Source organism: Natrix helvetica (assembly GCF_964273705.1).
Source record: "Natrix helvetica genome assembly, chromosome: 15".
Lineage (NCBI taxonomy): Eukaryota > Metazoa > Chordata > Lepidosauria > Squamata > Natricidae > Natrix > Natrix helvetica.
Window position 1 is genome coordinate 1,352,689 of NC_138565.1, and position 12,523 is coordinate 1,365,211.

Here is a 12,523-nt window from a genome sequence, read left to right on the forward strand (position 1 = left end):
TGGTTGGCTGGAGAGTTCTCTCTTCCTTCTCAAGGGCCTTCCTTGCCCACCTGGGGTGTGCTTCCTATCACATCCTTCTTGCCAGTGAGTACAGCCTCTTCACTGGCGTGATCCTGGGAGAGGTGGGGAAAGAAACAAAGCTCTGGGCAGCTCCCTTTGCCAAGGGCCGTGGTCTCCCCCTCCTGCCCTCCTCTCTGGGGAATCCCAGGAGCTAGGGTGCGGTCCCCAGGAGGCCGTTGGCTCTGGGAAGGAAAGGAAACCGGCAGCGAGGGCCTCTGTTGACATGAGTATCAGCAAAGCCGCCAGTCCCCAAATGCCCGTCACCAAGCGCTGGCCTGGCCTGGAAGGAAGGCCAAAAGGAATTGGATGCTGGGGAGATGGAGAGCTCTCGAAGGCCTTGAAGGCAGTTGATGAAGGAGGACAAGACCACGTAGGAAAAGGAGCGGAGAAGAACCGGCTGCCCTGGAGGACTTGTGGTGAGGGACTGAGGCAGCTTTCTGAGGCTTCCTTGGGGGGGGGGGGGGGACTGCTGCAGCTGGGCTGGAAAGAGGCCCATTGATTGGCCAATGTTCTGGGACCTTGTGAGGTCACAGAGACTCTTGGATTTCCTGTCTAGCTGGAGGCCTGGCATGTTTTCAGGGCTCCTGGGAATGGTGAGAGGTTGGGCTCAGAGCTCCAGGATGCAACCGGCATGCCTGCTCATCGTAAGCATCCTCTCCTTGGCTTCATGTGAGTAATGGACCTGATCATCCAACCTGGGTTTGGGGCTGGGAAGAAAGCCTGGGGCCAGGCGTGCTGCAAAGTATTTGGGCTTTAAATCTGGGTGCGCTTGTAACCCCGGTAGGCTTCGAAATGTGAGATGTCTGTAAGCAGCCCACAACCGGAGGGGGAGACAAACACACAAAATATAGATTTGTGTGTGTATGTTTGGTGTTTGTGTGTGTGTTTGTTAAGGATCACCATGGGAAGAACACAGGCCAAATCTGCATCCATTTTTGCATTCAGAATTCTTCTTCCGTTGATTTGCAGTGAGAATGAGCAGGGTAGAGGCCTCAAGAGATCATCTAGGCAGTTTCCACCCAAAACATAAAAAGAAAATAGCTGCCTCTCTGAAAGATGCCCAGAAGGAGGAAGAGGAGGAGGACAAAGAAAAAGGATTCAGAGAGCGGATTGTTCGAAGAGCCGTGAGGAAGGTCAGCCTCTTGGAGCACCCGCTGTTAAATGTCCCCTATGGCAACCCAATTTGGGGGGCCAGGGCGGCTGCACTCTTTGAATCTCAGGGCTTCCAAATGGGCAAGTAACAGCCCCTGTGCTGTGGGGGTGGCTGGAAGTGCAAATGCTGCCTCAGCGGGTGGCCTGGTATGAACCTCTATTATCCCAACAGTATCCCGAAGACGCGGGAGAGCACGTGGAAGCTGGCCACCGGCAAACCTCCATCCCCAGTAAGGGCTTCTCCCTCCTGTCTGTGATTTGGGGAGGGAGGACTTTGGCAACCCTTTCCTTCCCGTGGCTTTGCTCCTACATTTGGAGGAGGAGGAGGAATAAGAGTGGCTTTGCCCCACTGAGAACCCAGAAGAGAACTTACTGGGAAGGCAGGAAGCGGCCTCGGAGGACACTTTCTGTCTCTTGCTGCCTGGTGCCCCCAACTGCAGAGAGGACATCCGTCCACGGAGGAGTTGCGGGGGGGAGAGGGTGCCCCTCCTGCCCCTGATGGTGCTTCTCTCCACATGCCTTCAGCGGGCAAAGCTGAGGGCAGCTGTCCTGAAGTGCTGGCCAAAGGGACCCTGGCAGTGATTGTGGCCGCCTTGGCCTTCTTGGGCTTCTTTTCCACTTCGGTCCTTCTGGTGGTGGCCGTCTGCATCTTACGGATGATAGATAAGCAAAGGTGAGTCTTGCAGGCTGGAGGGAAGGCCCGGCCTCTTCTGGTTGTCAGGTCTCCATCCTTCTGCCACTGCTGACCTGCTGCAGAAGCCTTCTAGGGGCCGGAAGCAGCCAGATCCTCCCGGGGCTCTGCAGTCATTGCAAGCGGATTCCACCGCCTCGCCCTTTGCCCTCCTCCTGGCTCTGCCTGAGGACCAAAGGCTTCCCAGGCGGAGAGAGTGAAGCAAACTCTGCAGGCCGGAGGATTGATCTTGCGGCCCAGGGTTGCTCGGTGCCTCCGTCTCACTCCCCAGCGTTTTTGTGCCTTTTCTCTGTTTCTCTCAAGGAAAACAGGGAAGGAAGGGAAAAGCAGTTACCCTTCTTCCAGAAGGACCCTTCCTCCTATCCCGTAAGTGAATCAGACCAAGGGGGATGCGTGCAATGTGTGTGTGTGTGTGTTGAGATCTGGATAGTCAAGGTTGAGCAATTGAAGTGTCGGATGTTTCAAGTGCGGTCTCATCTAAATATGAAGGAAACTGCCCAGCCGAGGGTTTTGTCTGCTCAGGCAGCTGGTCCTTGCCTAAAGCTTGGTCTGATGCTTCAGGTGCCGTGGGGCTTCTTTCTCCCCCAGGCCTCAGCGAGGGAGGGAGGGAGGAAAGGGAAGGCTGTGCCAAAGATGGACGCAGGCCCCTTACATTCTTGCCCTCCACTTGCAGACCTCCCCGCCCAGAGCGTACGTACATGACCATGAAGGCCCAGGGCTCTGATCGCCTCCGTCCAGCCACCCCGTGAGTAACAGCTCTGGCATTGGCCTCAAAGGAGCCTGGTTTTAAGAGGATCTTCCTTTATAGCCCAGACACAATTCGTAACTATTTCAGTGTGGAGTTTGGCTCCTGAGCTGTCTCAAGTGACTGCTTTAAAGCTACTGGGGAGAATGTTTTTGCAGAAACCAAGGGAGTCTGAAAAGATCTATTAGCACAATTAATTTGGGGCACATGGCTTTACATCAGGAGAAATGTATTTAGCGGATTCACAAAACAGCCGGAGCTCTTGACTGCCCCCCATGTGGGATTTGGGGGCTTGATTCAAGGGTGGGGTGAGGTGGGAGGAGATGGCCCCCTTTCTCTGCTGGAGCACTGAAGCCCATTCTTGTCCCCCTCAGCCACACCACAGAGGATGCCTACCTGAGTGTCAATGAGCTGAATCCTGGTCCCAGGTGGGTCAGGGAGAGACGATGGGGAGGGACAGGATGCCCTGGAAAAAGACCATCTCTTTGGCCACTCTTTCAGAGCTGCTCTTATGTCTTGTTTGGGCTTCTCAAGGCGAGGGGTAGAAATGCTGTTTTAACTGGAGACAAATATATAGAGGAGGACTTGCTTGGTGGCAAAGTCGTGCTCTCTGAGCGTATTTGGGGATCTTGTGGGGCCCTAGTGAGGAAAAGGCCTTCAGCCCCTTTCAGAACCGAAGGTGGCTCACTCTCAATGTGCCCTTGGGCCACTGCTGAGAAGCAGAGCACCTCTTGGCTTCTCTTCGGACCATGAAAAATCAGGCACTGCAGCCTTTTTTGAAGGAGCCAGGAGGTTAGGAGTGGATGGTTTCTCGCTCAGGCCAAGCTTTTTTCGCCCAGCAGTCATTCCCTCCAGACTCCGCTTCCTCCACTTCCGCTTAAAGGGGTGGCGGTCAAAGTTAGAGGTAACCAATGATCACGAGGGTGCCTTCTCTGCTAACCCAGAAGCACCAGTGGTCATGTGGAGGTCCAGCTCCAGCCAAATAGCCATCCGTTGTGTTCTTTTTGTTTCAGAACCCGTCAGAATCTCCACTACCAGAATGTGAGCGCGTCATCGCCACCCAAGTAAGTAGGAAGAAGGCAGGGTGGGCGGGTGGACTTGCCCTGGGCAGAATGTATTTGCTCTTTAAAAGCCAGGGGCAGATTCTTCATGCTCTTTAAAAGCTTAGGATCCTTTTGGCAGATGCTCTCTAGGTAGCCCAGGGTTGCGGTCCGTCCCCCTCTCTCCTTGGCTTCTGCAATCCTTTCCTTCTGCTTCCAGGGCCCCCATGGAGAGGGAGTACATGATTCCCGAAAAGGTGCAGCCGTTTTCAAGGTGAGTGTGAGGCATCTATTGTGAAGCTTTAAATTCTTTGATAAAAGGGGTCACAGCTAAAGCACTGCTTGTCCTATTTAGAACCTCCTTTAACAAGGGATCACATGAGCTGACCTCATGGAGAAGAAACTGGAAATTTTTACTGAAAAATGCTCAGTGTTTCATTTTTTATCAATGTGCCTGACCCCTTAAGAAAAGCTTGTCTGTAGGCACACTTGTACCTGTGAGCTACTAGGTAAACTTCCTGTGTGTTCTGCTCCTGGGGATCCGGTTTGGATCTGGACTTTGCAGTTGGAACTGGCAGTATTAGCTACAACAGCTTAAGAGCCTCCGTGTCCAGTAGCTGCCCATCAGTAGGTTTGTCGGCGGGCTGGGAAGGAGGAACAGAAGTGAGAGAATTGTAGCCTGGACTTCTCGAAGGCACCTTGGCTACCACCAACACCTGGGTGCCTGGTTGACTGCTCTCATCCAGCAGGATCCATCTGTATTTCAGCCCTCCCTCGGGAAAGAAGTATGTGAATGTGGAAGAGTCAGACCCTACAGCTGTGTAAGTTTTGTGGGATGAAAGAAGTGTTCCCTCTTTTGAGCTCTTCCTCCTGCAGAGACCTAGAAGGAACAATTTCGTTGTATACCTGATAAACAATGTCAATCAAGGCTATCCTACTACTACTAGCATTAGATGCCTGGGGGAATTGTAGCACGGCCATGTCAACTGAGGCCAAGCAGAAAAGGGGCTTTGCGCCTGAATGTCATCTCTGTGAACCTTTAGCCAGTGATTAAAGAGCAGCTAGAGTTTTGGTAACACTGATCAGAAGAAAGAGGTGGTCCCCTGGTCACCCCCAGCCTCTTTGCATCTGCTTAGCTCCCAAGGGAAGGAGACAGGAAGCTCTCGGCTTTCCTATCCCAGATCTTTCGAGTAGAAGTCCTGGTTATTTAGCACCTTCCCTAATAGGATGCTCTTTACCATTCTTTCCTTCCCAGAACGGGAGGCTCTCCAGAGATTGGGATGACACCTCAAGGGTGAGTAAGCGCTTCCTGGGACTGTGGGAGACGGGCAGGCTGGATCAGCTGTTTTGTGTGGAAATATTTCCCCAAATATGTTTTCCTTGACCCAAAATGGTAAGAGGGAAACTCAGATTTCAGGAGACAAAGCATTGGGGAGAAGAGGGTAGATCATATCTTTAAAAGCCATAAAGAAGGAAAAAGCCGTGCATCCAAGCTTCACATCTGCATTAATGGGATCTGAACTGGGTAGAACTAGTCAGGAAAGGAAACTTGATGGTGTGGTGGACAGCTTGAAGGAAATGTCAATCCAGCATGCAAATTTGTTTGGAACCATTATAAGTGGAACTGAAGATAGAACTGTCCCTGTATTGGTATAAATCTTTGCTGTAAGCATTTTATGCTGTTCAGGAACCTTGAAATAATTCTGTCCACCCACCAATCTTCTGTGTGAAATATGTCCTGGAGTGTTAAAAAACAGGCACTATATCATACTGGCTTGTTTCTCCATCTCATTGTTTAACAGACGCGAAAATCACATTTACGAAGAAGTGGAATAGGAGACTCACCCCGAAGATGGGCTGATGCGCTGTATGAACTTTTCCTCCGAGTCCTTGGGCTGTGAAGTGGCTCCTCTGGCAGGAACCACCGGGATCCCCTTCCTATTAAACCGTGCTTTAATTCCTCTTAGTGCGTTGATTTTGCTGTATGTGCCACAGATAGAACCCGTTTGTTGTGAGAAGCTTGGCTTGGCGTGTTCTAAAACGTTGCATTTTGCCTCCCTCCAAAGAAAAATTCTGATCCTTAGTGCAATTTTAATGTGAGGATTGAAAAGCAACATGTTCCTAAAATATACTGTATTGCAGGAAAAAAAGTGCAGCTTTATTAAGATGGAAACTGAACTACGGTACATAATCCTGAAAGGACTAGAGTAGTTCTGATCACTGGCAGTCTCCCGCTGGCTCCTCCTGGCCCAGGCTTTGGCCTCTGCCCAGCTGGCATCTTCATCGCTTTCTTGACCATGGGAATGCAGTTGGGGAACCCGGGAAGGGGAGGACATGGCTGGAGAGGAGGACCTCCAGGCAGGCCTGGGACTTGCTTTCACCGGCAGTGGTTGACAGGAAAACCAGGGTGCTTCAAGGCGGCTGAGGCCTATTTACAGCCCTGGGTCTCCATTGTGGAGGATGCTGTCAGCTGCCCTAGAGGCGTTGCTAAGGCAACGGAGCCCCGTTGCTAAGGAGCGGCTTGTTTTCGGCGTCCACCGCGACTGTCAAGCCGACAACGCAGTGCGCGGGGAGCTTGCGCTCTTAACGTAGTCGCCGTAGTGAACAGGTTCTCGCGCCTATATTTGCGCGGGTATTTCCCCCTACGACCGTTTTGTTAGGAGACGCCTCTCCTCTCGGCCGCCAATTAGAGGTCTCCGTCAGTCATTCAAATCATCCAATAGAAGAGGCTTTTTTTCCCCGTTGGTAGGCAGCACGGAGAAGTAACGCGAGGAGGAGGCGGAGTCTCGGATGACCGTTGTAACGTTCCAATAGAAAATTCGAGGGAGACCGTCCTCGCGCTAAAAAAAACCGTTCAAGCGCGGGGAGCTATTCGATCAAGACTGGCATCTCGAACGCCCAATCCATAGCGCAGCTGAAGCATTTTCGCCAATCACCATCGGCAAGGCGGATGACAGGAAAGGTGGAATGAGAGGGAGAGAACGCGAGTGACTACACAGCTCCGCCCCCTTTCTTGCGCCTCCTATATAAGGGCGTCCGTTACCTTGACGCAGTTAGTATTCGTCGTGCAGCCGGCGTTGCTCGTCTTGTTTCCCGGACCGGAGAGAAGAGGCCGATCCCGCGACGCCATGAGGGAGATTGTGCATTTGCAGGCCGGCCAGTGCGGCAACCAGATTGGCGCCAAGGTGAGCCGAGCCGGCCAAGAAGGAAGAGGAGGCCGGGTGGGGCTCGGGAGGCCGCCCGCGCCGCCTTCTCACAGCTCTCCCCGCTTTCCCGCCCTTAGTTCTGGGAGGTGATCTCGGACGAGCATGGCATCGACCCCACCGGCACGTACCATGGCGACAGCGACCTCCAGCTCGAACGCATCAACGTCTATTACAACGAGGCCACCGGTGGGTCTGCCGGGCGCGGGGGCTCGGAGCTCGCCGGCGCTCAGCGGGATGGGAAGGGGGCGCGGGGTCCTCGGGGGGCGGCGGCGAAGGGGCTTCGGGTGTTGTGGCTGAGCTGGCCTTTCCTTCGCAGGCGGCAAGTACGTCCCTCGGGCGGTGCTGGTGGATCTGGAGCCGGGCACCATGGACTCGGTGCGCTCGGGCCCCTTCGGGCAGATCTTCCGGCCCGACAACTTCGTCTTCGGTGGGTGATTCCCGGGTGGGCGACGGTTTTTGGGGGGAGGGGGCAGGTGAAGGGCGCAGCGCATTTCCTCCTTTGCCCCTTGGGATGGGGAGGGTTGAGGTTAGGGGATCCAGGGGTCGCTTATTTAGGCGATCTAAGTGGGTCTTGGGGGTGTTTGAGCGGAATTGCTGCAGGCAGCCCCATTTCAGGAGTTGGTCTTCCAGCCCTAAATGTGCAAAGAGCTGCTCAAGCAGGATGAGAGCATCGCTAGGCAGAGTGCTATGTCACTGGCAAAGAGGGGTCCTCTAATGGGTCTTCCCCGTCCCTTGCAGGTCAGAGTGGAGCAGGCAACAACTGGGCCAAGGGCCATTACACCGAGGGGGCTGAGCTTGTTGACTCTGTGCTGGATGTTGTAAGGAAAGAAGCTGAAAGCTGTGACTGTCTCCAGGGTTTCCAACTCACACATTCCCTGGGGGGTGGCACTGGTTCTGGCATGGGGACGCTCCTGATCAGCAAGATCCGGGAAGAGTATCCTGACAGGATTATGAACACTTTTAGCGTGGTCCCCTCCCCCAAAGTGTCAGACACTGTGGTTGAGCCCTACAATGCCACTCTCTCGGTCCACCAGCTGGTGGAGAACACAGATGAGACCTATTGTATTGATAACGAGGCCCTGTATGATATTTGCTTCCGGACCCTGAAGCTGACCACTCCTACCTATGGCGATCTCAATCACCTGGTGTCCGCCACAATGAGCGGAGTGACCACTTGTCTGCGGTTCCCAGGCCAGCTAAATGCTGACCTGCGCAAACTGGCAGTCAACATGGTCCCCTTTCCTCGGCTACATTTTTTTATGCCTGGCTTTGCTCCGCTGACCAGTCGTGGGAGCCAGCAGTACCGTGCCCTGACGGTGCCTGAGCTCACCCAGCAGATGTTCGATGCCAAGAACATGATGGCAGCCTGCGACCCCCGCCATGGGCGCTACCTCACGGTTGCGGCAGTTTTCCGTGGGCGAATGTCCATGAAAGAGGTGGATGAGCAGATGCTGAACGTCCAGAACAAGAATAGCAGCTACTTTGTGGAGTGGATTCCCAATAACGTGAAGACCGCCGTCTGTGACATCCCTCCTCGTGGCCTTAAGATGTCAGCCACCTTCATTGGCAATAGCACCGCCATCCAGGAACTCTTCAAGCGCATCTCGGAGCAGTTCACGGCTATGTTCCGCCGCAAGGCTTTCCTGCATTGGTACACTGGGGAGGGCATGGATGAGATGGAGTTCACCGAGGCCGAGAGCAACATGAACGATCTGGTCTCGGAATACCAGCAGTACCAGGATGCAACCGCCGAGGAAGAGGGTGAGTTTGAAGAGGAAGCAGAGGAAGAAGCAGCTTAAGAGACTGGGAGGAAGGGTCGCACCTGTTTGTTCTGTTCAAAGGTGTCGCAAACTTTATTTGTTCAAGACCTCTTTATGTGTGCTGCGTCTTCTTTATGTCACTTGTCTGATGCTGTACGGGCATTAAAAGCATTTTCACCCTGTATGTTGTCTCCGCTGTACTTCATCGTAATAAGCTTTTCGAGTGCTGTTGCCAAAAGTTAGGGCATAATTTTCACGGATAGCTGCATGGGGGGGGGGGGGGGGGAGAGAAAAGCCCCAAGTCAGCAGCTCTGCATGCTCCAACTGGTTCTGACGTGTGGCAACACAGTAGGATTAAGTGGTATGTTAAAAGAGGGGATGGGTGTAAAGACTTCATTGTCCTTTCTCTGCAAGTAAAACTTCAGCAGGCAGAAACAGTCACAGAACTGTTTTTTGAAAGGTTGCAAAGGATCTTATTGGCCAGAAGATGGGGGGGGGGGCTGTTGCCAGTAATCTCCTCACTTGTCATGTTTCATAACTAGGACTAAGCAACTGTCAGCCTGAGCCAAATTGCAGCTGCTAACTGAACTCGGGTGTTCAGTTCTGTGTAGCCAGAGGCCCTGGGAACAAATGCTTTACGTTCCATACACCTCAATTGCCCCGAGGAGCTAATGGGGAGGGGAGAGATTTGTCTTGACAGGTCCCATCACTTACTTGGCACAAACCCGGTGTAGAATGGAACCAGGCCTCTGCTGTTGTAGACCTTTGTGTTGGGCCAATAAGTGTGGGGCAGGCGCTGTCCAAAACTATACATGGGGTTTCTCAGCCTTTCCTGAGGAAGGGCAATCAAGTGTTAGGCAGGAAAGTTTGCTTTGGGATTGGCCACATTTGATGCTATAGCGTGTGTCCCCCCTCCCCCCCTTTGCTGCACAGATGTAGTATTGCAAGAGGAAAGGGCTGTCAACCTGGACCCCTGGCCAGGAGTCTTCCCTAGGTAGGAAGTTAGTTCTGGAGAGCAGTTTGTTTTTGTCTCTGATCTGTTTTAGGGACTGATGGGCCCAGCCCCCCTGCTCCCTCTCCCGGTATTACCTGGTTTCTATCAAAGTTGTTCATGGCATCTTTCACTCCCTTCAGGTAGTTGACTCCCATAATCCAGGTGAAGCATGGGATAAATCCAGCATATCCTGTGAAAGGTTCCAGGGAGCTGGTCAGGACCAAAGTGGCTATGGCTACAACCCTTTTTACGCCTTCTAGGCCCAGAACAAGGCTGAGGCTTTTTAAAAACCAATCTTGCCTAGTGGGAACTGGGAAGGGGCTGAAGGCAACCTTGGGGTGCACATTTTCTCTCTGTTCCTCTGCAAATTATGCTTCAGCTCTTAGAACTCCTGGCCATCTCCTTGGCATGCCTGGAGGGCATCAGGCAGACGCAGGTGTTCCATCCAACACTTCCCAAATTGGCATGCTGGAGCAAGATGCTGAAGGAGGGGGAGGGTGCACTGGCTGAGGCATTGGGGAAGATTTGGGTAGGGAGGGGCATGCTGTTAGCTCAAAAACTGCTTCCATTGCTCCGTGTGGTTTCATTTTTTCAGAAAGGAAAGAGCCCCCATTTCTCTAATTCTGGTTAAAGAAGCCGGGCCTACAGCAGGGAGCACTCTGAGGGGAGGCTTTGGACATTCTTAACTCACCATTGCCAATAGTTTACCTGAGATAGCTTTTCGCTGAATGAGATTGGGCAGATCCAGCCTGGGGGTCCGGTCAAACCGCCTGACATCCACAGTTTCTGTTGCCAGGGGCAAAGGCACTCCTTCGGTCCTGGTTGGCTGAGAGCCAAAGGGAGAACAAAAAAACTATTGTGCCTGACTTCTTGCAGGAAAAACGCACCTACCTTTCAAAGCAATGGAAGCCGGTTGCTGTAGCTGTTAAGGCTTCTGGCTAAACATTGGGAAATGAGTTTTAGTCCTGCTTAGGCACAAAGCCAGTTGAGGGCAGCAAAGCACCTTTTTTGAGTTCCAAGTGGTAAATTTCTTGGACTAAAGTGCAACCCCCCCCCCTCACTCCTTCCCATAGGTGGAAATGAATATTGTCAGAAGGGCTCTTGCTGGTCTCATGTTCTGGGCAGATTCATATGGAAGTTGTGGCTCCCTCTGGGCTTCAGGGGTAATGGGCTGGACCTAACACTCCCAATCCAATATTTACAGAAGCTGTACTCACTGGGGGCAACACCGTTATAGAGAGTGGACAAAGATCTTGACTTGTCTCTATCTCTCATGGTCTGTTTTTGAGCACCTACCTGATCACTTCCTGCACGGCAAGGAGGCCCCCTCCAGCCCTGTCCACACACCAAGGACATGCCAGCCTTGCAAGGTCCTCGGCGCTCCTCCTGACCACACACCAGCGCAATGTCTGGATGGCAGAGAAACCTTTGCTCGTCTTTTGGGGAGAATTGTGAGCGGGCTGTGGCTGCAAACTGCCTCCACCCAGGCCCACAGGCCAGCCGGATGCCCGGATGATAGGGGATGGCTTTTCCCTGAGCTGCCAGTGGTGCTGCATGGGCTTCTGTCCATCGAGGAGGCTCAGGCAGGGGAAGCATCCTTGGCAAAGGGAGCTGCAAGTCTTGGCTTGGAATAGGAAAGCAACCACTGTAGGGTGCAAATCCTAGAGGGGGAAAATAAAGGGAGAAAACCAACATCCTAAATTCAGCCTTGAAAGGAGCCAGAAAACCTTTTCAATCATTCTGGGGATCTCTACAAAGCCAGCAAAAAGGAGGTAGAGATGGGGGGGGGGGGCTGGCAGTAGGGGTGAAGCCCTGCCCTCCATGGGCAGAAAGCCCCTTGGTTAATTCCTGATATCACCCACCCCTGGAGTGCTGCTCTGGAGCAAGCAGGATTTTTTGTTTTGGTAGGATCTTTTCGGTAGTAGGATAGCATTTTTCTGTGAATTTGTATTATTTGGCCAGGTCTGTAGTTCTGACTGTGTTATTGTGCCATGATTCAGTCCTGTTTAGTCCACCCGGAGCAGCCAGCAGGAGTCATCCCGGATACCCAAGGAGCCTTCTTGCCCGCTTGGGCCCCAGCTTCCTTTCAGGCGCTCACCTGTGTATCCCGGGATGTACGACTGGCCCTGATCCATCCTGTCTGGTGCAGGGAGTTTCTGCTGGCTGAAGTCTTCTGTGAACTTGGGCCTCTTCAAAGGTGTGAGAATGGAGCAGGGGCTCTTGCGGACCTCGGGGTCGGTCAGCATCCTGGAGGTGGTTCTGCCGTAGCTTTGCCCAACATGGTAGCGGACCTGAGGGTAAAAGCCTCCATATCTGGAGAGGCACAAACGAATCCACGTGTTATGGCATTCACTTAGCATCCATCCAAGTCGCTTGGCCCCAATATTAGAGATCTGCCATGGCAACTTTATTGCTTTAGGAAATCCAATAAAAGCTTTAAATAAAGGAGCCTCCCCTGGGAGCAAAGTTTGGGGGGAGAAAGTCAACCTAATCCTGAAGCCAGGAAGCCTTTGTGAGGGGCTCAGGTGAAGGCCTGGCGGGTAGCCTGCACAGCCCTCCAAAGTTCCCTAGAAAACAGCCAGGTAGACTGCCCCTGTGGGGGGAGGCTCTGCGGGGAGCCTGGCATTCAATCGCCCTTCTCCGTCCGCGGACCCACCCGGGGATGTAGTAGGGCTCCTGGGGGAAGAAGCTGCACTTCTGGGCTGCGGTCATGGTGGGTCAGCGCGGCTGCTCCCCGGGTGCCTTCAGCTGCCGGAGGGCCGGGCCGGGCCGCGTCTCCCGGGCGACCATTGTGAAGCGGCCCGCCTCCTCCCGGGCCAGGCCCAGCCCGAGCGCCGCCGCCGCCTTCCCCCTCGCGGCCTCCCATCCCACCGCC

General features: G+C 53.5%; 3 protein-coding genes across 6 annotated transcripts; 2 read left to right on the plus strand and 1 right to left on the minus strand.

Annotated features, from left to right (window-relative positions):
- Positions 1–36: 36 nt before the first annotated feature.
- Positions 37–6,584, plus strand: LOC309399671 (uncharacterized protein). 4 transcript variants are annotated; one of them, XR_014176553.1, is made up of 13 exons: positions 37–476; positions 640–729; positions 1,030–1,193; positions 1,385–1,442; positions 1,738–1,885; positions 2,207–2,269; positions 2,577–2,648; positions 3,023–3,076; positions 3,662–3,712; positions 3,909–3,962; positions 4,254–4,509; positions 4,944–4,982; positions 5,491–5,544. XR_014176553.1 is itself a non-coding variant. In XM_081967724.1 (13 exons), exons 1-13 carry the CDS (start codon positions 284–286, stop codon positions 5,522–5,524), a joined length of 1,074 nt encoding a protein of 357 aa, XP_081823850.1. In that variant the 5' UTR covers positions 37–283; the 3' UTR covers positions 5,525–6,584. The 4 variants fall into 4 exon arrangements, 3 of the variants coding, with proteins under 3 accessions (XP_081823850.1, XP_081823852.1, XP_081823851.1); XM_081967724.1 differs by having other exon boundaries at positions 4,456–4,509; positions 5,491–6,584; XM_081967726.1 differs by lacking the exon at positions 2,207–2,269 and having other exon boundaries at positions 4,456–4,509; positions 5,491–6,584.
- Positions 6,585–6,717: 133 nt separating this feature from the next.
- TUBB4B (tubulin beta 4B class IVb) lies at positions 6,718–8,838 on the plus strand. The gene is made up of 4 exons (XM_081967719.1): positions 6,718–6,873; positions 6,972–7,080; positions 7,211–7,321; positions 7,633–8,838. The coding sequence occupies exons 1-4, from the start codon at positions 6,817–6,819 to the stop codon at positions 8,691–8,693; spliced, it is 1,338 nt and encodes a 445-aa protein (XP_081823845.1). The 5' UTR covers positions 6,718–6,816; the 3' UTR covers positions 8,694–8,838.
- CIMIP2A (ciliary microtubule inner protein 2A) lies at positions 8,782–12,522 on the minus strand. The gene is made up of 7 exons (XM_081967728.1): positions 12,305–12,522; positions 11,747–11,961; positions 10,945–11,309; positions 10,357–10,474; positions 9,744–9,838; positions 9,369–9,486; positions 8,782–8,917 (listed from the first exon to the last, which is right to left on the minus strand). Exons 1-7 carry the CDS (start codon positions 12,358–12,360, stop codon positions 8,829–8,831), a joined length of 1,056 nt encoding a protein of 351 aa, XP_081823854.1. The 5' UTR covers positions 12,361–12,522; the 3' UTR covers positions 8,782–8,828.
- Between the last annotated feature and the right edge of the window lies 1 nt (position 12,523).